Consider the following 26,336-nt stretch of genomic DNA (forward strand, 5'->3'; position numbering starts at 1 on the left):
CGGTTTGGTACATTTTTATCCTTGGCGCAGTACGTATATGCATAATCATATATTAAATATTTTATATAATAAAATATTGCCTATTTCTTTATTATTATTGATTAGATCTATAAAGGAGAAGAGGCTACTTGATTACATTCCACCAGTTCCCACAAGATGCATTATATAAAAGTATAAATAATTGAAAAAATCACTCCAAATACGAAAGTGATGAGATTGACCAGAGAGGAAAAGTGGATTCGGGAATTCAACACCAAGAGAGCAGAATTAAATAGAAAATCGTGGAAAAACTAGAACCACTATTGTATATCCTTTTTATTTTCTTAATTAAAATATTTAATTGTCAGATTATGTATTTCTTTTATTTATAATTATTATAATCTGTTACAATTGAAAAGGCTCCTAAGAAGGAGTGAAATATTTTTGCAATCTGAAAAAAATGTGTTTTTTCTACTAAGCCCAACTAGGAGAATTGATGGTTGTCTTACTCAAAAATTAATCTCGAGTTTTTTTATTATTATTCTTTATTTTGTTTATATTTCATATATATATATATATAAACCGGAGTAATTGCGTTGGTTATTATTTTTTTACGAAATCGAACATATATTTTGCGTCATAAATATGAATATGATACCTACAAATCTGAGTCAAAAGAAATAAAACATTATCCAAAGGAAATAAAAAAAAAGGGAATGACTTACAAAATGATAAAAGGCATCACAATTGTCAAAACACCATGATATGGTGAGGGAAAAATTTAGATAAATTTCCCAATGTTTCAATATTAGCTTCACGATACCTTGCAACTAGAGGTGGATCAATGATGAGAAAAAAAAAATTTCGACAGCTGGCGATATCATGACTACAAATTATTCTGGGTTATTACCGGAAAATCTACATAAGCTTATCTCTTTGTAAAAAAAATTATAAATACATTAATAATGGTATTATATAACCTCAGTATATTTTATATCAACCTTAGTTTGTTAAATAAGTTTAGGAATAATATACATATATCTACAGAAAAAAAATTATTACAGAACAAAATATCGAAAAAACTTGAAAAACAACATTCATTCTATTAAAAAAAATATTACTATACCATAATGAACCGCTTACAGTCAAGTAAGTACCATGGTTCATGCCAAACCATGTATTTAGCGTACCAACCCAGCCTTAGTACTTAGTGCGCAGGTTGAATTTGTTTACTTGTTGCATTTATATTCAAATTCTGCTTATTTTATTCATTGAACATGCAACAATGTGTTGTATTTATAAAAAGTATGGAAACTTAAAAGCGTTAAAACTATGAAAAATCTACCCAGCAGGTTATAGTCTTTTACAGTATATTTAAAACCAAAGCATACTTTTGGCCCAAAATGTATTTTTTTATTCATTTTTTGGTAAAGTCTATTATTGCGTAGGAAAATATTTATCTGAGCACTCTTGTCTTTTTCCTATTTTCAAAATATTTTTTGCGGGGCTACGGCGAAGGGTACATCCTCTCCCTCCCAAATTGTGAATTAATGTAACTTTTACATATAAGGTTGAAAAATATATTTTGATCTTAACCCCACCAATCTAAAAGCTTGTTCTTAAAATTGTCAGAAGTAAGTCACGTATTTTGTTTACTTCAAATGGAAACATTTTCAATATTCAGTTATTTTGATTATAAAACGCAAACTCAATGGATTACTTTAATATTAAGATTAGCTCCCTTTAATTAATTTTAACTTAATGACGATATGCACAGGGTTTGGATGCAAAAAATGTACTGAATTACTGATTTTAGAAAAATTTCAATAAATTTATTTCTTGAGAAATAATTTTGAAATTTTTTGACAAAACTTTGAAACACGACCTTTGTGAACATGTTCACTTAATATGGTCGCCTGCAGAAGCAATCACAGTCACCACACGGCGGTGGAAAGCCTTACAGGAGTTGATGAACAACTTCTCCGACAAGTTGTTCCACTCCTTCACAATGGCGGCCTTCAGGGAGTCCACGTTCGAATGAGATGTCCTTTAGGTCTCCCTTTCCAAAGTGCCCCACACAACAAAGTCCAACGGGCTCAAATCCGGTGAAAATAATGGTCACATGACCTTGGGACAAAAATTAGCCATGTTGTAGGCACAGAACTTTTGGCATTCGGCGATATGTGAGAGGGTGCACCATCTTGGGGCCACACATAGTTGTCCTCTGGGTAGGTAGCCTTAAGCCATGGTAGTATGGTGAACCTCACCACCTTGTAGTAGGCCTCCTGACCAATTTTCTCTCCAGCTTTAAAAAAGAAGGGAAGCATCTTCTTGCCATCGGACGCCACGACCCCCAGGACCATTGTTTGGACCAGATATTTTGTACAGAACATCCCCATGACCCCCTTTGGTGATTTCCCAAGCCAACGGTCGTTCCAACGGTTTAAGACCTGGTCCATAGTCAAAAACTTCTCGTCAGAACTTTTTTTTTACTTTGGATGTATTTCCCTTGATCCACGCGCGAACTTTCATGCACCTCTGCAGTCTCCTTTCCTTCAGAGTGTCCGTCAGCAGGTAGCATGGGGTCCTTGTGTAAGAGGACAGCCCAAGTCCTCCTTCACATCCCTCCTTATTGTCTCCTCGTCCACCACAAACTCGTTATAGAAGCGATTCAGGGATTTTGTGGGGTTCTCCTTGGTCTTCTTCTTCAGGTCCATAGAAACTCAGAATCCCTTTTCAAGTTGTTTCCTCTACTTCCTTCTTTGCTTGAGAGGTGTCTTTTCTATCCTTTTTCATTTTGGCTACCTTGAAAATGAGACTCCTGGAGCACTTCCCAAATGTCCATAATCTCTGCCACCTCAATTTTGGCATCCAGAAGGTCTGAGATCCTCTACTTTTTTGCTTCTTGCTTACTCAGGATGAAACATTTGAGAAATGTTTATTTTTGTTTACTTATGGAGAAAAGACAGGAGATTCGGAACATGCAGGAAAAAAATCAAAAAAACTTTCTATTTTAGTTACATAATTAATATTTATTAACAGTCCACGTTTTGCTTCCAAACCCTGTAATATTTAACAAAACTATTAAATATTTTACATCATTAAAGCACCTTTGCATATTCTAATTACACTCAAATATTGTAAATCCAGAACTGCAAAAAATATGCCACTTTTTGTAGTGGCAACCTGAAGAGTAATATTTATTTTCAAATTATCTTATCATTATTTTTTATTCTTAAAGAGAGAGTAAATCCAAGTATACAATAATCTGTAGGGCGTGAAAGACGGAGAGTATCACTGAAAATTTGTTGGGAAGTTATTAAAGTATGTCTTTGTTGGTCTTAGAGTAGTATTGAGGATCAAAGACAATCTACTGAAACGTCATGAAATCTTATTTTCTCTCCTCCAAAAGCAATATTCAAACTGTCAGGATTACCATTTTGATTTACGATTTCTTTTATTAGTCAATTTTTCTACAACTCTACGCTTAATCTTTTAAAAACTTTTCGATTCATGTTACGACATAGTGCAATTAATGAAGATAAAAGCAAGTACATTGAACTCATATTTGATGTCAACATGAACGATAGAGAACGTCTCCTCATACCAATTAATGATGTGTGAGGGTAAAGACTCCATAATGGTACAGCGAGCATAATGAACTAACTAAGTGCTTTAAGCATTAACAAAAATCAAGTATCATTAATATTTATATTGATATGTGTATTTATGGATGATTGATGAATGATTCGTTTTTAATGAGTGTTGAAGTAAGAGATATGATCAATTTGGCTGTTTATATATACTTAGTTATCTGTCATTGACAAGATTAACATGCATTAAGCTATAAAAAATGTATTTAGGGATCCAATTATATTTTTATTTGATGAAAAATTGCATTTACAGTACTTAAATCTTTCCATATGAAGTATGACCAGTGATACTCATGCGTAGAATTTTGGCATGTTAAAAAAATAAACCGAAAAACAACATGGTCACTTTTACTATTTGAAGAATATTTTGAAGGAGAACAGCTTAGCCGTCTTTACATCTTAACAATGACCAATTTCCTCCTTTATCACAAAATTCGCCAACAATGTTCCCTATTAATGGCTGTGAAACGAAGACTAAATAATGTGGCGTCCTCAAACTTGCAATATATGTATTTTAGATTTGCAGTAATTTTTAAAACAACTGCATGCTAAATTACCTCCTTCGAAATTTTTTTTCAGACACGTATTCCCTACAAAGTTCAAACTTTTTCTATTTGTAGTAAATGTATATATTTTTTTGTAAATCTCACCTACCTCCTGGAGATTCTCCACGTACCATTTGAGAATCACTTTCCTATAGACAACTAAAATTGGTTCTACATAATTTGTATAACCCCACCAATAAATAAAGAATAAAAAAGTATATTGGAAGGACACAATTAATAAATAACTTTTTCATTTATTCTTATGTTGCATGTCTTATATATCATTATTGCTTATTTAAAGATATACCTCTTCAAATACATCCAGGTTAGGATAATAAAGTATGAAGATATATTTCAAGTGTCTAAAGCTAGTAAAAATAAATAAATTTATAATAATCAAATAATTTTATTTTGTTTTAATGCCAAAAATCTGTTCGAATTAAAAACTGATTATCAAGAGATAATTTATTTCAATATTTGTGTGGTGGGATAGAATAGCTTCAAATATTCTTGCAATTTTCCTCTTTTTGAAAGTGTTTGGGACTTAAGCAAGGCTCATCTGCAAGATATGAAGATGTGATCATGTGCGTTTTATGGCATAAGATGAAATCTAAATCCTTAATATAAAAAAGAACCTTTTGTGGCAGGAATAAGTAAAATTGTAGCTATTTATGTCATAAATATCTACCAAACAGCTTCAATCCGTAACAGCTGTGGAAAAAGAGTAGAAGATCAGATAGATAATCATTTCAACAAGCAATTACCAAGAAAAGATTGATTCATTTATGAATGATTCACATACTATGTTTGATATGTCATCCTACAAATCTATAAATTTGTATCATGTTAATGTCCATTGACTAAGAAAATTCCTTTTATGGCACAATGCTTCCTTCCGATCAAAGAAAGAAAAGAAAAATGTTTATTAGTGTCGTAGACAAGAAAGCAACCGTTACTCTGCAAGAAAGAGATAATTAAGAAAAAATGACAAATAATGACAAAATAAAATCTTTATCTTCATATACAGAACCCTATGGCACGGTAAGTGTGTCAGATAGAGGGGCTTTATTACTAGTACGTCTCTTTTAGATTTTAATGGACGATAAATGCAACGCAAAAAATATCATGGACAATGAGAATTAGAAGAAGAGAAGAATGTGCTGCAAATATTCCTTTGACATTTGCAGGTATTTATTTTGATTCAAAATGAGATTATTCATTTAATAATTTAAAATTAGCTGATAAGCTCTACTAAAGAAAATAAATAGAAAAACATGTATCCTTAATTTTGGAATAGATTAACAAGTATTTAGAATATTTTAGTCCAAATACTGGAAAAGCTCGTTGATTGACTGGACCAAAGTAGAGGGAGCCCCCATTACAAAATATTTATCCAATTCGTAAATTGAGAACAATATCATAAGTTTACTTTGATTTATTCTCATCAAAAGACATGTCGTCAGGCCTGGTCTTACATTGAGTGGAACCTTAAATAAAGATAAGATGCGAGGCTCCTATAGTATCTGTAAAAGTACGAGGCCTAAGGAAAGTGTTCCTTAAAACCGGCACTCGATGTAGTAATTCTTGTTAAAAAATAACTCAAATTCTTCTTGTCAAAACAAATACAGGGTTTACAATATAAAGTCAGAAATTTATTCATTTTCGGATTTATTTTGGTTTAAAACCTCTATCGTTTTTTATTATATTTGTTACTCAAATAAAACAATTTTATATCAAACTACTTATCAATATGATTAGAAATAAGTCCTGCAGTGTCCGTCATCCAAACACCTAGACCCTAAAGCCACAGTCAACCAGCGCTGGAACACCATGACAGGATACTTCATCCAAACTGGGAGCTAAACCTTCCACCGACGCCTGGAATCCATCATTGCCGCCAAGGGTGGATACTAGAATGATTGAAAGGTATATCTATTTATAGTATTAATTTTATGGATTTTTTTTTTTATTCATAAATAATATCATGTCGAAGTTCAAGCTTAAAAATGTTCAAATTTTAATAGACCACTCGGTAAGCATCTTCAATCTACATAAATTTAATGATTTTTTCATTCATTTTAATCTTATAATGCGAAAAAATAACACTAAATCATGTAATGTTGTAAAAACATATTTTTCAAAAAGAATACTGTTAAGGAAATACAAGCCGATAATTTAGATTAATAAGGTAAAGAAACCCCAATCACATACATCCTATCTAAATCCAAGAAAAAAAAGTTGAAATTTAATGGACAAGTTTAATTGGACATTAGAATTAAAAAATTTTGACCCATAGTTTAAATCATATACGGTATAAGTCGTATCATTTTTATTTTTTTTACGTACTCTTTTCTAATTTTAAATCTTTAATGTATTACCCAAAATAATTTGGAAGACTTAATATTTTGCCAATCTAATCTGTCGATTGTTTTTAGGAATAGTGCAGTAAGAAAATACTCTAATAGTAAGTTTACCACATCTATCACTCATGTACATATATTATATTTCTAAGAACTTTGTATAATATAATCTTTAAGCCTCTATAATTCTTCCTGCAAAAGATAAAAGTTCTGTGATTCAAAATGGTTCTTATTTTAGTATGAGTTCTCCCCAATAAGTATTAGAAATCACACAAACTCTTTATTTTGAAAGGGATAATTGTTGACGTTGGAGGATTATATTATGTAAAGCTCTTAAAAATAAATTGTATATTTTGCCAGTTTCAAAATTATACACGTTTTTAGAGTGATTCAAACAATATGAAAGGAAATTAAGTATGCTAAGCAAAAAAAAATTAACGTGGTCATCCTAACAATTTAAAAAATGATTGGTAAAGAGAGCATTTTAACTGTCATGACGTTTCATTAAATAAGCTGCGAGAAGATATGAGATGAAGGACATACACTCAACCCCCACTCCTTATCTAGCAATGATATAGGCAGGAATTACAGCGATGTCGATCCTCAATTCTACTCTAAGTACTTATACTTATAGCTCCGCAACAAATCCTCAGAGTTACTCTTCGTCTTTTACGCAATAGTGATTATTTGATATTTATTGTTCTCCCATCAAAAATCAAAAAATAATGACTACAGATTTCTTTAATAAAACAATATTTTCATATAGCAATTACATAAAAGAGTGATCTTCAAATTTCAGACTCTTTTTACTCCTTCGTATGTAGAGGGTGCCAATTAAAGATTGTCAGTTTGGAAAAAGCAGTGTATTTCATTGAGAACAAAGCATGGAAAGGCAGTTCATCAACCAATGAATCCTCCTTTATTATTTATGACTTCCTTCAACCAACTTGGTATGTCGGTAGCAATATTCTAAAGGAATCTGAAGGCAATGAAACAATTTTCAGGGTCAGAATTGTTTCCCTGGAGCTCGAACGAGTCATGGCAGGCAGAGAAAACTTCCAAAAATCTTGGTCTGATAATAGACAATATCAATCTTCTTCTTACTGCCCACTACATGAATATTACTCATTCCTAGAGCTCCCAAAGCTCTTCATACCCTGATTTTTAGAGTGTGCTTGGTTTGGCGTATTTTCCCAAGACTCAATTAGATTACTTGCTTGGCAATTGGGGAGATTGAAGGGGGACGACCTGAAATTGGCTTGTCTTCTTGGCTCTCTCCTCGCTTGTGAGATGCCCACCATCTCTGAACAGACCTTAAACTTACTCCAAGTTCATTAGCAACAGCTTGCTGTATCCAACCACCAAGTAGATTGGCTACCGTAGCCAGCCTGACCTCCAAATGTGTAGACATGGGTATGAAAGAAGGTAAATATCCGAGGAATTTGTCACTTTTTTCAGTGGCAAGTAACAACACTGACACAACTTTTTCAAACAATTTTTTGACGAGAATATAGTGTAAACAGTACTGTAACAACAATTTCTTTCGGTAATTTTGGATTAACAAAACATATCAAGCAGTAAATGAAAAAGAGTGAGAAATTGGAACCCGAAAATCTTTAATTTTCTCACTCTGCGTATACAGTAAATGAATGAGAAAAGTGATAACTGATAACCAAAGAAGGGATCTGTGTAAAGAAAAATTCCATGTTTAGAAACTAAAAAAAGGAAAAACGGCTGTTGCGTTTGCTCATTCTTCTGTTTTGTTCATTATTTAATCGGTAGAGATTTTCATAGCATCTCCCTCTGAATTATGCATGATCGCCTATCCTTGGTGTAAATTGTTTTAAAAATGCATATTAAAATAGATATATATGAATTGAAATATAATTATAATATTTTCTCTGCGCTAATGCTATTTTAAATGAAGAGGGTTCTCCTCTGTTTAGCAGTAATTCATTTTTTCTCCCCAAAATCATATAGCAGGCAGCAGATATTAGCATGGGTTTAATTCTGTAATACCATAAGTCAAATTGCTCTCACCTTCTCCTCACGCTCTTACAAAAATTATATCTCTACAGATAACCCACTTTAGGAAGGGGGTTATCTGTAGTGTAAGCATACATTGATTAATAACATCCTATTGTTGAATAGTTCTACTTTTCAAAGGGTGGAATACATGTGTAAGTATAAACCTTTTATTCAATACGAGAATCAAAGAAATATAAATGTAAGCAGACCATTTATCCCTAGGGATATGAACTTTAATTTTTTTCAACAAACGTGATAGAATATTCCCTTGAGGCTTCACATCTTCTCCCTAGAAATATAACATTATATTTAAAGTTTAGAATAGTTCCACTATTTTTCAAAAAAAAAAAAGTGTCTGACTTGATTATGAGGCACGACAATAAACGTATGAAGAAATGATATTTTTAACGAACCCTGCGAAATCTGTAAGACAATTCTGATATTCCACATATTTAAAAAAAAAATCTACTTTTTTTACCCTTGCATTGAATAGTTGTCTTCCTGAGTGAAATTGAGTCCAATCCAAAAAATCATAGTTTTTGGTAAAGTGAAGACACACAGCTTCATATTTTAAAAAAAACCCTCAAAAAATTAATGTTTTAAATTATTTTAGATTTATTTATTTAAAAAATATATGGCTACATTGTATCAGTTTTCCAGCACGTCATATTTTCTCTTTATATCTGAAAATTGGAGACAACAACAGCGGATACTTGAAATTCAATTATCGCAAACATTTAATCGTCTTAATCAATCTTTTTATCTCGACTAAATCGATTACGATTACTCGGATAATTTTACAAGTAGGATTAGACAATCATAGGAGTTTGTACTGTATATTTCTATTTCTTATTATAATTTTCTGTTTAGTAGCTAATGGATTTGATGACATAGAAGTTCCTCTTCATAATACTTATTACGGTCATCTTGTAATTATACTGTAATGTTTCATGGTAGATCATACAAGGAAATGTTTCAGTGATTTACTTAATGAGATGTGATCTCCTTCCACCTCATCTTTCAGTCCCCGGATCGACATTCACAACCTCCTCCATATAATGAGACCTCCTATTTACTTTTATATTAATTATCCAAATATCTTGAACAAGTCCATATCCCTCTCCTCTTACTCGAATAATATATAATTTTTACTAAGACGTTGCCATAATTGAGTTCCGCTCTAGCAGTCTCTAATTTTGAGATAGAAAGAGAAAATATGACGTCCTGGCAAACTTATATAAAGTACCCAAATATAGTTGTATATTTATTAAGATATCAAAGTTTATTGAGAATATATGAAATGTTGCTCTTTGGAGGCCAAAAACTATACATTTTGGTTATAAACGTCATTTTCATGCTTATCGACGTAAAAACAATCAGGAACACACTATCACTATCCAAGGGTAAAAATTTGTTACTAGTGGTATTCTATGAAAAGAAAATATATATTCTTCTAAATCTTAATTCCTTTGTATCGTTCCAGTCTTTTTGTTGTTAGTAACCTGAGCATTGTTTTATAAATTTTTCAAATTTTAATCATTATTCTTTAATTATGGAGGAGAGAACAGCTAAGTAATTACTGTGTAGATGTCCTTTCTCCCTCATTATGCTTCTTGCAGCTATCTTTTTTATAATAATAATATTTATTTCAAAACAATAACTATGTACATATATAATAGGGGAAGTTAAAAGTTCTGATCATTTTTTCGCTTTATTTTGACAATAAAATTAACAGAGTTAGGATTATCCAATTTAGATCAAATAACATAAGTGCCGTTTTGTTGGATAACTTTTGTTCATTTTATAGGCAATTTCATAATTCCGCGATTGAAGAAGTCTTCATCCCTATTGATAAAAAACTTCACCGGCTCATTTTCAAAACCCTCTCTTTGAGGCCAGATTTGTACCATCAATTTACAAAAAAAAATGTTTGAAAACGTAATAATCGCTCGGTGCCAGGTCTGGACTATACGGCGGGTGCAATAAAACCTCCCATCCAAGCTCTTAGAGCTTCTGGTGCGTCGTTAAAGATATGTGCGGCCTGGTGTTGTCTTGATAGAATACAAAACCCTTTTTATTGGCCAATTCTGGCCGCTTCTCGTCGATCACCTGCTTCAATCTGTCCAGTTGTTGACAATATAAGTATAAATTGAGTGTTTTTCCCCGATTTATTCACAAAAGGGACGACGTTGTCATTATGTACTGAAACCCCTTCTCCTTCAAATTCATGAAGGGGTTTCTAATTCTTGCAGCTAATTTAATGAAACGTCATTATAGATAAGCTATTATCTTTCAAAACATTTTTCAAATTGTTAGGGTTAACAGATTTTTTTTGTTTTTGTTTTTACATACGACATGGTTTGAGATTCGACCCCGGTTTCACTTCAAACATTGGGAAAATATCAAGTTTCGAATTCTTATAAGTTATATATATTTTCTAAACTCAATTTTTACAATCTGAAATCCAAAAAATGCAATGGTTCTTTAGATATACTCATTTTTGTAAAAGTACGTCTAATTTGATAGAAATAAAAATATCTCTTCAGCATTTTCAAGTTCTACAAATGTATCAATTAGTCAACTATCTATGGTTTTGAGAACCTGTAGTTGTGATAAATTGAACCTTGATTTAGTCGATATCAAGTAGCTACTGGTCATATGATTGTACGTTCATACGTTCCGAAATAAGGATATTTTGCTCAAAAATCAAGTTTCTATTGCTTCGTTAAAAAAATCAGAAATATTAAGTAGTTTGATTCAAATATCGCTCATTCCGTATTTTTGTTGCGGCCTCTCGTAATGCAAATTTGCGTAAAATTTTAAATGTGCAAATCATTAAAAAAAAATCGGAAATACTACAGCTAGTAGGAGAAAAATAAACACATAAGCTCAAGGTTAATAGAAATACAAGGTTATACTGTAACGCTTGTACGGCTGATGTTTGACTTCCACCACACTTTTAATATTGACGTCATAGTAGATGAGTAGTTACGTGTTTTGTCGAAATCTGTTTTTCTTGCCCAGCAGTCGGCGGGATATATTAAATTGAAAATTCTAGCAATAGTGACGCCAGAGACTATATGTGGCTGTGTGTTTTGTCAAAATCTGCCTGTGTTGCCCAGCAGTCAATACAATATATCAGATTGAAATTTATGGCAAGCCCGATTACATGATGGTCTAAGCTTGTATTTCTATTAACCTTGCATTACCCTAAAATATACTATTTCAGGTACAGACGATCAAATTTTCAAGTTTATAGCTCCAAACGTTTTTACATACCATAACATACCATGCATTTTAATGTCCAATGGTATTTTTTAGACACGTCAATAAAATTAGGGAGTAGGCGGAATATCAATTATGTTTATACCTCAACTATAATATTTATCTATAAGTTTCGTATGTTTTATATGTATATACCCACTTAGTGATGAAATGTTCTGAAATCATAATAAATCATAGTGACATATTAGTGATACTTGTGTTATGTATTAGTGATACATTACAAAACTCCGCCTTAAGTTATTGTCTGTTGCAAAAAAGATATATTTTCCTTTCTTTTGATGCTGATTCGTGACTAAAGATAGAACCGATCCACATTTTCTCCGATTTGGGTCGGCTCAGATCTTTAGACATAAATGTTTGAGTAAATTTCGGTTACCCGAGTTTTAGATCCAGATCCGAAATCAAAATTAGACGGAAAGTTGACAGTTGTCTTGAATTTTATAAGCAAAATGAGCGACTCATCTTTCAACTGGTGACTACAACATAAATACTTCTTCTACTTGTTTTTTTTTATAACATAGATATAAAATAAAATATCAGCTGACGGTTGACTCACCTTTTCTTTGGCTATTGAGTATCCATTTATAATATAGATAGGTCGGTGATCGAATTACTGTCGTGTTTGTTTATTATTTAAATTTATTTAAAGTACTACAACTTTAAAAATTTGTACTACATAATACTGTGTTGTGTTCGGGAACAGGCATCCCCCCCCGTCCAACCACCCCACGTCGTTCTTTGAACCCCAACCAACTAACCCTGGACTCTTTTGTGTTTTTATTTTTGAAAATAATATTGAGAAGTACATTTAGTGAATGATAGAGGGCCGAAGTATCCTATATATAAGGTATTGGCAGTTCAGTCAACACTACTAACCAGACAGATGACGTCACGAAAGGGATAAAAATCAAAATAAACTCAGTATACTTCATACTTTACTTGACTGAGAATTAAATAAATTACTTTTCAATATAATTATAAAAAATCCTTTGGATCTAAATAATAATGGACTTGAATCTACATGGAGAGAAGGTAACCAACGATATGAAAGACATTTTTGTTAGAGTTTTACTATCAATAATTCATTATTTAGGTGGAACCTCCTGAGTCCAACCCCATAAAAAAAAATTGTCATAAAATATGTGCAATCTTCGGTTGCTAAAGTCCTGATGGCGTCATATACCACAATTTTCCAAAGAACATGGTTCGACAGAAGATTTGGAAGAATCTTTGCAAGAGGAAGGATACATTTAAAGAAGAAAATGCACAAGTGTGTAGTATGCACTTTAATGAGGGAAGCTATAAGTGGGACTTGGAACATGAGCTTCTTCATTTGACTCCCAGAAAGAGGCTAAAAACAGATGCAGTACCCATTCTGCCACTTTCTACTTCCACTGTTCCTAAGCCTGAGGATCAATGTGATAAAAAGTTCCCGAAAAATTTGCATGAATCAACATTCTCTCAAACTCTCAGCAGTGTCGATAATCAAGGTAAAGACCAAGTAGATTTTATTTCACCTCGTTCCAGGATAGAAATGAGGAGGCAAAACAAACAAATAGTAAACTTTATTGATAAAGGAACCGGAGCAACAGAATAAGGATATTGGGATACAGACAGAACATTCCCTTTTTCTGGAAAATACTGATCATCTCAAAGCAGAATTAAAGAAAACGAAAGCTGATTTATGTAAACAAAAAGTCAAGGTAAACATTCTCACAAAGAAACTCGAGTGACTTGGAGGTCATTGGGAGGGGAAATAAGAGTCAATTACCATGGCAGAGAGGTATGCGAGTTTCAATCAAATCAACTCGAGCCTTGTACCATGATTTGATTTCTAATGGTCCTCTTTCTTTCATTTTGATGTCCAGAACTAATCAAGATTGCCTTGAAATTTTTTTACCCGTTTGAGAAGTGCTGGTGGAGATGATGATCACCCTGGAGCCATTGGAGCAATGAAAAGGATGATAATTCTGGAATTTGGAAAAAATTGTGAAACTTTGATGAGCAATCCGGCCCCTTCAGATTGAAAAATAATATGACATTTATAGAATTGAGGATGAAGAGGAAAAATCATCCGTAACAAAGCAAATCACTGGAGACATCTTAGATATCACAATTGGTGAAAAAAGCTGTTCAGAATTTGAATTTACGTTTGATATCCCTCATTAAGTTCATGTGGATTTTGCAATAAACCATCAACTTGATCGGTTCAGAAAATGAGATCTCAACTTTCAGGGGCTCAGTTATGTATCGGGTTTTATTGCCCACAAGATGAAACTTTTATATCCGGATTCGGGGAAAAAGAGAAGTGACATATATTTGAATGGTCATAGACTGACACCATGGATATATCATTTGTCTAGAGGAGGACTGAGGGTGCCATCTGATTATTTTTCAAAATATTGTGTAGTTTATTCTTTAAAAGATTGTGAAGTTTTCGCCCAGAAGCTCAAAGAATTCAATTTACCTCTATTAGATCGTCATCCCAAAGTAATCGAACGTTTTTGCCAAGTTTTGGAAGACTCTTTTGGAGGTAAGTATGGCAAGCCTGTTCTGAATCTCTTCGCCAAGACAAGGACAATGATACGAATAAGATACATCAATGCACAATTAGAATTTAATACTGGAGGGAGTGAAAAATAAGAGGAAAAAAGCAAATCTGCCAATTTCAAGTTTAATTATAATTTAACCAAATATTCAATATAATATTAATTATCACCAAATAGATTATTTTATATATTTATAGTATATAACTTATCTACGGCAAAAACCAATTCTTATTATTTCCTATGTTCTGCATTATAAATTTATCCTTCAATAAAAAGTGAAGCACATCTGCTGTTTTATGTAATCGTTAGTATAATACACAAGCCTCTAAATTTGATATTAGTGATATATTGGTTATAGTTGATGGAACTGGGGAGTCGAGGGGGCCCAGGCCCTCCCAAGAATTTCATAGTAATATTTATTACTTGTAACTATTAAGAAGCCAATAAAGGTGACACAGGAAATTTGAAATCCTTAAAATGGCTAGTAACCCTTCGCCAAGGAGAATCTTGACACCTTCCCCAGATTTGTTACTTCGTCTCCCTAATATTTTTTAACTTATTGCACCTTTGTCATAATGGGATCGTGCTTGAAAAGTAGAAAAATGTCACAGAAATAGAACAATAATTTATATACTTAGTACGTTTAAACAATATAGCTTTATCCCTTCCGTGACATCACAATTTTTTTATAAATTTTTGTTTCCATAGAAATACCCCCACCCTATATATAGTCACCTTGAGAGGGCCAAAGTAATAAATGAACATTATGACTGCTTGGATCGGTTGTTGAGCTATAAAACTTTCAAGTTCGAATCGGAAAGTAATTATGAGTTCTATAAATCACCAAAGTTTAAAACTAAAATAAATAAAAAATTCAATTAAAATAAATACTTAGCCTGATTGTATAACCATAGGCATGATATATAAGATACAATAAATATTTATAATAATTCCTAATCTAATTTCCTTAATCCCATGACAAAAAGTTGGTAAAAAATTGAATTTTAGTATGTTATTAAGATATACAAAGAATTTAGGGATCGATTATATTAAACGAGAATGTACATGATGTTACTTATAATAAATATCTGAGAAGGATTTTTTGGATAACTCCTTAAATACGGTGAAATAAAGTCATCCATATCCAAAATAAATAGTTTAATTATATCTAATTTTTAACTTCAACATTACAAAAGTCAAATAGAATTATCCCAAATCATCTCAAGTAGTATCCACACCATACTTGTAATGTAAAGTTATAAATACTGACTTATATGCATATCATTCTCGATAATAACTTATACTTGGTAAATCCATATGAATTTTGTAGAATTATAATATTTGGCGTAGTTGAAATTTTGTCTCAACGTCACATGGTATTTTAACCAACTTTTCCATTTTTTTACTTATAATTCCAATGAACTAATAATAAGGGTGCATTAGTTATTTACTCACGGGGTCGTTTTGAAACACAGAAAATATGAATATTTATCATTGATTTGGAGTCGCAAATTTTAAAATACCTGCAGATTTAGAGCTTTCTCTAAATATGATAAATCCAACCTCAAGAAACTATTGGAATCATACTCTAGAAATTAAATTTAACTTTTTAGTCCCTAAAATAACAAATCAATTTAAACAAGTTTATTAAAAATACACATATCTATATAATAAATTATTCTTAATTCATAGTATGTAATAATTTTTTGTAATCTTGGTTTTGAATCCCTAAATTTCAATTATACGGCTCTAAATCCATTTGACTAATTATATAAATATACTGACTTTATGAATTAATCCCATTAGTATTGAAAGATCAATCGAATAATAATATTTCATATTAATTAGTTATTTGAATGAAACTTACTACATAACATATAAAAACAAGGTCAATTGTGTATATTAGTCTTCTTCCACCCTTATTGATGGTGAAGAGGAAAATTTGCAAGTTTTAACTTATTGGTATACGAGACATTAGAAGAATTCAATTCCTCAATTTTGGTAATCATCTTTTTTGGTTCTACATAGACTTTTTATCTTTCAAATAAGGTATGACGTTATGAATTCCATCAACAGTCTTAACTTTATTTGACCTCACAATATACACAATCATTGAAACTGGAACCTTCTTATGATTTAGATAAGGATAAAAAGTCAGATCTTGCTCTAAAAATAATCTTAATTGGATATTTGAGAAATTTGGAAAAGTGACACGCTTCTATTTGTTCATTTAATCATTAGAATGATTTCTTGTATCTTGCTTCTGAAGATACCCTATTCGTATTTCACCTTTAGCAAGATTAAGGAGTGTATTTCGGGTACAAATATAGATGGAACTAAATTTATCTTTTTTATTTTGCTTCCTTTTATTGTTTCATGACATGTAAAACGATATGAGTTGTTTTTGAATAGGTTCTACTTCAAAGACCTTATTCGAAAATGTTATGAGCCCACACTTGAATTCTAGTCGGTGTCTAATCATTTCTTCATATATCTTTAGCCCATAGCTTCCAAAGATTTCTGAATACTGTTTCCACTTTTGCAGCTTACGACACAGCATTAATCAGAGTTGGGAAAAAGTCCTGCAAGTTCACGTAAAATATCAAGTCATATCCAAGTACTTCATCGAATCCTCAAATTTCATTCAAGTCCATAACTATAATACGGGATCCATACTGTTAAGGTTTTTCTTGAGAGCACAATATATTAGCTGTGGCGCCCAGTCTAGTTGCAAGACCTAGCTATGGAGTTTAAGTCAAATCTCGAGCCTTTGATTGTGAGATGGTATTCAAAATATGGACTCAACTCCAAGTCGAGTCGCAAGCCTTGTGTTCAAGTTACCATCTCTGGTAATAATTCACCATTATATCTTAAATTATACATATATTATTAAACTATTAATCATTATAATAACAATTAATAAATAAATGTATAGTTAATTTAATACTCTTCTTTAATTTTCATGAGGTGACAGGTGATCAGGTCAAGAGAAGTCCGAAACAACACTAATACTTACGTTATTAAGTTAAGTCAATGAATTAAATTAATAATTACGTTTTGTATGGTTGTTAAAAGATTGAATTTTTGGTCGTATGGTTGCTATTTATTCTATAGGGGACAAAATGCTACGGGGTAAAAAGTGGTGATTTGTGGGGTTTAAAAGACGGAGGGGGGGGTAAATCCCTACAACATATGACATAAATTATAGCTTATTATGTCCCAAATAACCTTCGGCGAAACGTCTGTTTGGGAAAACGTTCTTTGGTAAAATGTTCTTCGGCAAAAATGTTTTCGGCTAATTGTACAAGAGTAGGTCATCAAATATGATATCAATGGGTCATGTATCTCACTTGTTACATAAGTATCAACTTTAGGGTGTTGCCATTTAGCAATTACATGTTAGTTTGTATCTTGCTGCAATTATCTTGACCATAGAAAAAGATTTTATTTAGCTTAATTTTTATCCCCACATTCAACGGAATTAATGTTATGTTCCCCCTGTATCTGGTAAGAAGTTTTCAAAAACAGGTTTACTGTTTCAAAAAAAAATCGAAATTGCCTGTGTTTTTATTCAAACTTGAACCAAGTTGAAGTTATTGCAATCCAGGACCATAATAACCAGAGACCATTAGGGCTGCCCCCAAATAATTTTTCTAGTAGTAGTATTTATCAGTCTATTAATGGTGAGTCATTCATAGTCACTCCGATCAGCCTCCCCCAATAACAATAAAAAACCGTGATTACGGCAGTGCAGTATGCAGCTTATGAAGGAGATCTTCTTTCGAGAATAAAAAGGAGTAGGAATGAGTCCACCATTTAAAAGTGATGATTTTTGGCACGGGTGACAAAAAGAGCGATAAAAGTCAATAAAATTGGTGCAAAAACAAGGACTTAGGTAACAGGGAGTATATATATTGATTGCCTTAATGGATTGAATTTTATATCTTGGATTATTTTTCAATGACTAATTCATTCCAAAAGATGCATTGCAGTGTTACTTCTCCGTCTATGATTTAAAAAAAAAAAAATCAAAATTTGATTTATTGCAAGGGATTATAAATCCATATAAATATGATTAATTCAGATGGAACAATAAAATATAACATGCATGGAAATTCAGATTGAATGTATATATATTTATTCAAGACCTTTTTAGATTTTGAGGAATTAATCCATCACGAATAGGATATATATATAATATATATAAATATGTTAAAATTAAACAAATCGAATCAAGAAATTCAGCACACTCTTTTCATAAGTAAAAGAACAACGTACTCACTTCGCGGTAAAAGGTAACTTGACTATGAAGATAAAAATAGTAATTATAATTCGTTAACTATTTCATTTTACTTTTTTAATAAATAAAAATTAATTATAATACTACTACTAATGCCTTTTATGGGGGGGTATCAACAGTTGAAAATTACAATCAATCAATACCCAGTACCAACATAACTACATTGCGTAAATAACTCCATATTTAAACAAATTACATTAAGAGTAACTAATAAAAATTATTAGTGAATTGTTTAACACAAAATTTAAATTATTTTTTTTTCTAAATATTCTCAAACATCTGACCTATCAATTGAATTATCTTATTATTTAGTTATTCTCAAGTAAACTGTCTCCTTACCATAGAATCAGCATTGAATAATTAATGTTGATTGCATTTAAAAAAGAAAGGTTTCTCAGTAAATTTGTTTCAAAAAACATTTTTAAAAGATTCCTCAAAATGAATATACTACTGTTAACTTTCCTGAGATGGAAAGAGCAAAGTGAAATTTCCTGTAATCGAATCGAAATGTTTAATAAATAGAATGGTTCATCAAAGTATCAAATATTAATATATATGTAAATATAAATAAATAAACATGATAAATAAAAGGAAAAAATATATGTAAATAGAGAATGTTTAAATTTACAAATAAAACAATAAATATATGAATATAATATACAATACATACTTTTTCAGTACAATTTCATTTCCTTTTTTGACTAAATTTTTAACTATTTTTTAGACTTCATTCAACAATGAGACTTAGTAGATAAAAATATTTTTCTATTTAGTGACTATAAAGTAATAATAATAAAATTAAACCCATTATTATAAAAAAACAATAAGTTATTTGAATGCATAAGTTAAACAAGGGAGAATGAATGTAGTTTGACAACGCTTTGAGGCATGGATATTCAGAAAGAAAGTTAAAATGAATGTCCATTGAAATATTTAAAAGAATAACAATTCAAATATGATAAATAAAAGTAAATACTAAAAAGTTTTTTTTCTTGTTTATAAGAAACTTCATGCCTTTGTGGCAGAATCGGATGCAAAAGTAAAACTAATGGCGGGTTGTGGTAGACTAGGAAAGGCTTCAGTCACAACAACAATACCCCCATTTGTTACCACTGCAGCAGCACTATCTGTCTTACTTTTTGAAACTTCTGGTGTGTCTTTTTCTTTTTCCTTCATTTCTTTTGTATCCTCTTTGAGAGGATCAGATAAAGTGTCACCATCAATCATGGGGATTAACTCGAGCGATCCATTTTTTCGAGAATTTTTTACTATTACAGCTTGTTCTTCAAAATGTTTCTTTAAAAAAAAAAAGATAATTAATAATAGCTATCACTTGAGTATTTGACATAATTATAATATCTAGCTCACCAGTTTGGATTTGAGTTCAACAATAGTAGAAGCAACTTCATTGGTATTCACTGGTGGATTAATACTTAATGACAGAAATTGTGCAAATGTTTCGGGGTTATGTGTGAAAGGTTTGTTTGTTCTATTAAAAGAGTTCCGCTTTTTATTTTTCTTACTAGATTTTTTGCTCATCCCCATTGACATCAAATTTTCATCATTACTAGACTTTTTATAAACAAAACAACCATCTTCAATTGGAGTGGTCACTGGGGTTACACCAATGGGTGTAGAATAGACTGAATCTCCATCAGGATTGTCAGAACCTCGACGACTATTATTAGAATTCCTACGACTCCCAGAACCATTGGGAACGCTAAGTAAATTAGTTATATTGACATTAATTGTGGGAGAGGGGGTTGTTTGAGAACTGTTAAGGTTTACATCGAATTTTTCACAGTATGTAATTAAATTAGTACATAAATGACGCTGTTCTTCATATGGCTCAGCATTCGCCTGCATTTCCTCGCTAATAAATACAATTTTTACATGTGTTAGTTCATAAATATAGACATTAAATATGTTATTTCAAAACTTGATAAACTCCTCAAAAGGGGGAAAAAATACACTAATATAGTTTATCATCAAAACTGAGTCAAATAATAAAAAAACTTACAGTTCTCTATGTTTTTGCTCTTCAAACGCAGCTTTGTCTTCCTTCCGTTTTTGTCGTTGTTCTTCACGTCTTTCATATAAGAGCTGTCTATGTTTAGCTTCAAGAGCTCTAAACTCATTAACTAGTTCCTTTTTTTCAAGCCACATTCTATCTATTTCAGTTTTAAGATTGTCCACTTTTTCTTTCGTTTCTCGTGAATCCTTTTTTAAGCCATCTTCAACCCTTTTGACTTCACCTCTTTCTTTAAAAAGCTCATCACGTTTTTCTCTAATTTCTTTCTGACGAGTACGAAGAGCATCAAGTTCAGACTGTAAATGAATTAAGCAAAAATATAATATTAGTAAGAAATACAAAAATATTCTTCCTCATTAAATTCACTAATACTTATTTCTATAAAACGATACATGTCACATAAATTATACATAAAATGTAACTATGGTATAGAGAGTAAGTAATGAGTTAAAATACAAATACTTGTCCATTTCAAGAATATAACTACCAAAATTATATATTTTAAAAGATAACATAACATTTTGTATATATAATATAATTTTGTATAAAAGTTGTATAAAAATGTCTTAAAATTATATATAACAATAAAGAAACCGTAAATGAACGTACTAATCTTGACAATTTAAAGAATGCTTTGGAGAGGAGGTTCTCTCATCAAGAATTATGATAACAGCTTTAGATGGAAATTAAAAAACCCTGTTCAGGTTACAACAAGCAGCACTCGCTCTTGATAATATTTTATACAACTCTACACACATAAAATAATTATTATTTTTGTAGATTTACTCATACTCCAAAATATAAACATTTTCTATCGAGATGTATACCTTATAAAAATTAAATTCTTTTAGAAGATTTTTGGACCTTTTTAGACGATTAATTTCTAAAATAATTTTTTTCTCTTCTGAGGGTTTGAAATTATTTTTCGTCAATTGTATTTCCAACTTTTGAATTTGATCTAAAATAATTTCTTCATTCTGATACAGCATTCCACTTCGAACCTTTTGAACTTGTTCTCTCTTATCGAAAACCTATACAAAAAAAAAGAACAATGAATGAATGAAAAAATCATTAGGTTATTAATTTTAAATAATAAAGTTTAGAATTTTGCCTGCACTTCATATTTTTTCTTTCTATCTCGAAATTGGAGACACTGAGAGCGGAAAGTTGAATTTTCAATTTATCCCAACCTTTTCATAATGAGGAAAGAACTTCGCCAAGCGAAGCCACCCGAATGATAAATAGTTGAAGGAGAGGGATCTCGACTCTTTCGAGTTATTCCAACAATTACCACTCGAAGTTGATCCGTACACCACTAAAAGAAGATTCTTGAAGAAATCACATCTAGTTATGTAAGAGTTAAGACACTACGACTCTTTTATGTATCTACTATGAATCAGGATAACATCATTATTTTAAGCCTTCAGGGATATCTCCTATATACTTTGAATCATAAAAAGTGGCAATTGCCAGAATAACTCGAAAAAGTTGAGATCCCTCTCCTACGTAGTTACCTTATTTGTATTACTCAACCTTTGATCGTCAAAACAAGACTAAAAAAGGGCCAATATTAGTTTGTAGGTAGTCAATTCATCCGACTTTGGAATTATAACAACGTTTTCACGTGATGTTAGCCATTTTGGAGGCTTTAACAACCAAGTTTTATAACAATGAACCCCCTTTTTTTTATTAATATTAAGGAATATGTTGAACTATTGTATATCAAAATGGGACCAAAACATAAAATAACTAACTGTCTATCAAAGTTTTATCCTTCTATTGCCAAGTTTTATTTATATCAGACCCTAATATATGTTTTTACATCTTTATACCGAATTATTTCCATATTTCAGATAAAAATTAAATATGACTTTGGAAAGAATAAAATATTTTTCTCATATTATCCTACTTTTCTTATCTCTAATAGATAAAAAAATGTAAAACAATTGTACAAATCTTGGCATTTTTATGGAATTTTTGTGAATATTAATTTGATTTAATTCAAATATCATCGTTTATCTTTGGCATTAAGTAGTATTCGATGCAATTATTTTAGTCTTTTTTTGTTCAAGTAAATTGATTATTAAATTATGATTTATTTGAAAATTTGTACATTTAATTAGTAAAAATATCAACTTTGAGCCCCATGATGCCATCTATTTCAATTATTAAGCCATTTACGACGTCAGTAAAAGTACTCAATCGTCGGAGCTTAAAAAGAGCTAATTTTAATTCAACTGATAAACATTCAAAACACTGTAAACATTTACATCTGACAATAAAGTACACGCTAAATTTTTGTGTTAGCGGGTAAGCGTTTTCACAGACGTTTAAATTTCATCATAATCTTGGGGCTCAAAGTTGATATTTCTGCATCATAAAATGGAAAAATTTCCAATAAATCTTTATTAGTGATATTTGGACTAAATCAAAGTAATGTGTATTAAAAATCCCTAAGAAATTTCTAAATTTGTATATTTATTTATTTATTTTTATCAATTAGGGACGAGAAAAGTAGGACAATATAAGAAAAATATCATATTCTTTTCATTTTAATAGTCTAATGTAATGTCTACGATATGAAAATAAAATTGTATAGTGATAAAATAGCATATTTTAATACATGATAGACAGTAAGGTTGAAGTCCTTTTGTTGGTCCAACTTTGACGTATAATATTACACTATTTTTCTTAATGTTAATGAAAAGAGGCTTTTCAATGTTATAAAACATGGTTGTTTAGGCCCCCAAAATAGCCGACATTAACAATTCTGACATCACGTAAAAACTCTATATATTTTCCTCGCGCCAATTTATTTCCTTATTATTAAGAGGTTGCAATGATTGAATTTCAACTTTCCAATTTCGCTGTCTCCAATTTCGAAAAAGAAAGTGCAAATATGACGTACTCGCAAAATTGTAAACCATATTACCAAAGCACATTTTTACCCTTTTATTAATATCAGTCAATTGATCATCCACCATCGTCCGTTGCTCACCAATCATGTCCCTCTGACTACGTATTTCACCGAGACGATCCCGGATCTTTCGCAGGTTGTCCTGAAGAACAGATCTCTCATCTTCTCTGGAATTGATATGATGCTGAATCTGCTCCAACTGCTGTTCATGAGCTTTACGGTTGAGAGGCTTGAGACCTCCATTTTTACCCAAGGGCACTGTGAAAAATGTTAACTTTTTCATTGTCATAATAATACTTATACATTACGTAATAATCACTTTAAAAATTATTTTAACAAATTATATTTGTTATTATAATATTGTAGAAGTATTTTAATGATAAGAGGAGTAGTAAAAAGGGGAGAATATAACAGAAGAAGAAAAGAAAAAGGAACTATAATATGATTCCATTCCATGGGTAGCTGAGTTGAGAGGGGGGATAGATGAGATATGAAACGTACAGCACTCACTGTATTATTCAGATTTCATGCTGTTGCATCATGAGATCTTATGTAATAAAAATGACTCATACCTTGAATGTCCGTTTCATTATAAACGCCGGCATTGGATGTGGGATCCATCCTATCAACTTCAGTCAAAAAAATTCCACTGGTTCATTGCTTAGGTTGGTTTCAATAAATAAAAAAGAAAGAGGGAAGAGGTTTTTCTCTTCATTTTGGTCCCTGAGAAAGCATATTGATATACATAGATTCGATCATCCTTCTTATATTTTGCCTATATTTGGCAGACTCGGCTTATTCAATAATAACTTAAAAGGCATTTTTGAATGAAGAAAGGATACCATGATACATTCTTATACTTTTTAAACTAACGTTTTATAGCAAAATACCTTTATATTTTGCGTGAGTAAGCTTAGTTTAAGAAAAGATTATATCTCTAACATGCCACACGAAGCATGCTTACTCAGCTTATTCCAATCTTATGTCATTTCTCATGAAGGGTAGAATGGTATAAATCTACGGTTAACTTACAGAGCTGAAGGACTCTGAGTAAGAAACTTCATTAAGTTTACATAAAAACTCTTTTATAATTGATAGAAACATTATCAGCATATTTATTTTGTTATTCCTTACACTATGAACCATAAGGAATCAACAAAAATATGACCATTGGTAATGGTTATTAAGACATGAAAGGTTTCGTTCACGAGGGAGAATGTTTCGGGTTTGTTTTTTTAAGCACAAAATGTTATGTTACTTTCTCAAGAGTATCATCATAATTCATATGCAGGAGGCGGGTACCCCATTAAAAAAATTACTATTATTATATGGGTAGGATGTTCATATTATAATTTCCAAATAAAGGGCATGTGGCCTAATAAGGGTCGGTTATATGGGAGAGTAAATATTATTAATCTAGCTAAAATTTAAAGTTAAATTTTGATTTTTTTATAGAGCGTTTCGAAGTGATGTTACACTTTTGATGTTGGACATTTTGATGGGTCTAAACAATCAAGTTTTATAACAGTGAAACACCTTTTTTCATTAATATTTAGAAAACTATTGAACTATTAGATGTCAAAATGAGGCCATCAAATGGAAGGACTTAAACCTTACTCTCTATCAAAATTTATCCCGCTAATACAGGGGTCGGGTAACTTTTTTAGCATTACCCCAAAATTACTTGTAAAATTAATTTACCCCAAACTAGTGCAGAGGCGTCTGCAGGGTTATGCATATTTAATTTTTTTACTATGTTTTCTCAGGATATTTTTTTTTTTCACATCAATAGTTTTTCAAAGCCCCTCTATCCCCCCCGCAGACGCCCCTGTGGTGGCATGATATTTATTTAATTTAACACTAGGAAGTAGGTGCTCTATTGCCTAGTTTTGTTATATATCTTACCCAAAAATTTATTAAAAACATGTTATTATATAATTAGATAATCTTAATTCCATAGTGTAGACAATGAATTAACTATTACAATGGAAAGAATAAGATATTTGACTCTAATTATTCCTCTTTTCCCGTCCTTAACCAATCAAAAAAAGAAAAAAATTGTTCACATATAAATATTTTTAGGGATTTCATTAGATATTACTTTGATTTAATTCAAATAGGTATCAGTGTATCATTAACATCAAGAAGTATTCAATAAAGGTTTTAAGTCTTTTTTCTATTCATAAAACCATTTGATGGAGTTTTATTAAGGTTTATTAGAATTTGTCCATTATATCTAGTAAAAATATCAACTTTGAGGCCCAAAAATGTTGTTTCCTTCAATTATGATGCAATTTATGACGTCAGTGAAAACTTTCTATATTATTTTAATTTTTTTTTAATATGAAAAAAAATTGATGTCGATCTTTTTTTATTTTGAAATAGATTTTTGTTTTATATTTTTTTATTATTAAAGAAAATCCCTATTTGGTATTAAATTAAAGAGACCAATTGTTTTCTTTAGCACAAACATGCCCCTTTTTTGCATACTGATGATCGATTTAGCCCATAAAAAACCAAACATTTCATTAATTTATAAAAACTCCCCGCGATCATGATTTAAAAGGAGGACATGCTCAGGCAAATGAGGACAGTTGATCGCACAATAATATAGCAGCAAAAAAAAAAAAAAAATGATAAATTATAAAAAGGGTCGGTCTAGTTCTACATTTGGAATAAACGATGACC

The 26,336-nt window shown here is 31.1% G+C and overlaps 1 protein-coding gene and 1 long non-coding RNA gene across 3 annotated transcripts; one reads left to right on the plus strand and one right to left on the minus strand.

Annotated features, from left to right (window-relative positions):
• The first annotated feature begins 12,750 nt into the window (after nucleotides 1–12,750).
• Nucleotides 12,751–14,620, plus strand: LOC121121734 (uncharacterized). The gene is made up of 3 exons (XR_011781295.1): nucleotides 12,751–12,882; nucleotides 12,944–13,633; nucleotides 13,719–14,620. It is a non-coding gene; the product is annotated as an uncharacterized lncRNA (long non-coding RNA).
• A 3,900-nt stretch (nucleotides 14,621–18,520) lies between these two features.
• LOC121121706 (uncharacterized) lies at nucleotides 18,521–24,396 on the minus strand. Of its 2 annotated transcripts, none has more exons than XM_040716673.2 (6): nucleotides 24,221–24,396; nucleotides 23,680–23,906; nucleotides 21,559–21,762; nucleotides 20,720–21,027; nucleotides 20,068–20,572; nucleotides 18,521–19,995 (listed from the first exon to the last, which is right to left on the minus strand). In XM_040716673.2, the coding sequence occupies exons 1-6, from the start codon at nucleotides 24,267–24,269 to the stop codon at nucleotides 19,708–19,710; spliced, it is 1,581 nt and encodes a 526-aa protein (XP_040572607.1). In that variant the 5' UTR covers nucleotides 24,270–24,396; the 3' UTR covers nucleotides 18,521–19,707. The 2 variants fall into 2 exon arrangements, with proteins under 2 accessions (XP_040572607.1, XP_040572608.1); XM_040716674.2 differs by having other exon boundaries at nucleotides 23,968–24,242.
• Nucleotides 24,397–26,336: the final 1,940 nt, after the last annotated feature.

This window comes from Lepeophtheirus salmonis, chromosome 7 (genome assembly GCF_016086655.4).
Source record: "Lepeophtheirus salmonis chromosome 7, UVic_Lsal_1.4, whole genome shotgun sequence".
Taxonomy (NCBI): Eukaryota; Metazoa; Arthropoda; class Copepoda; order Siphonostomatoida; family Caligidae; genus Lepeophtheirus; species Lepeophtheirus salmonis.

Bases quoted from the DNA above. Each gene is read 5' to 3' on its own strand.
- LOC121121706 (XM_040716673.2), bottom strand. From the start codon at position 24,269: ATGGATCCCACATCCAATGCCGGCGTTTATAATGAAACGGACATTCAA. The intron at 23,907-24,220 runs GTATGAGTCATT...CATTTTTCACAG, and splicing joins TAATGAAACGGACATTCAAG to TGCCCTTGGGTAAAAATGGA. The intron at 21,763-23,679 runs GTAAAAATGTGC...TTTTTTGTATAG, and splicing joins TGACTGATATTAATAAAAGG to GTTTTCGATAAGAGAGAACA.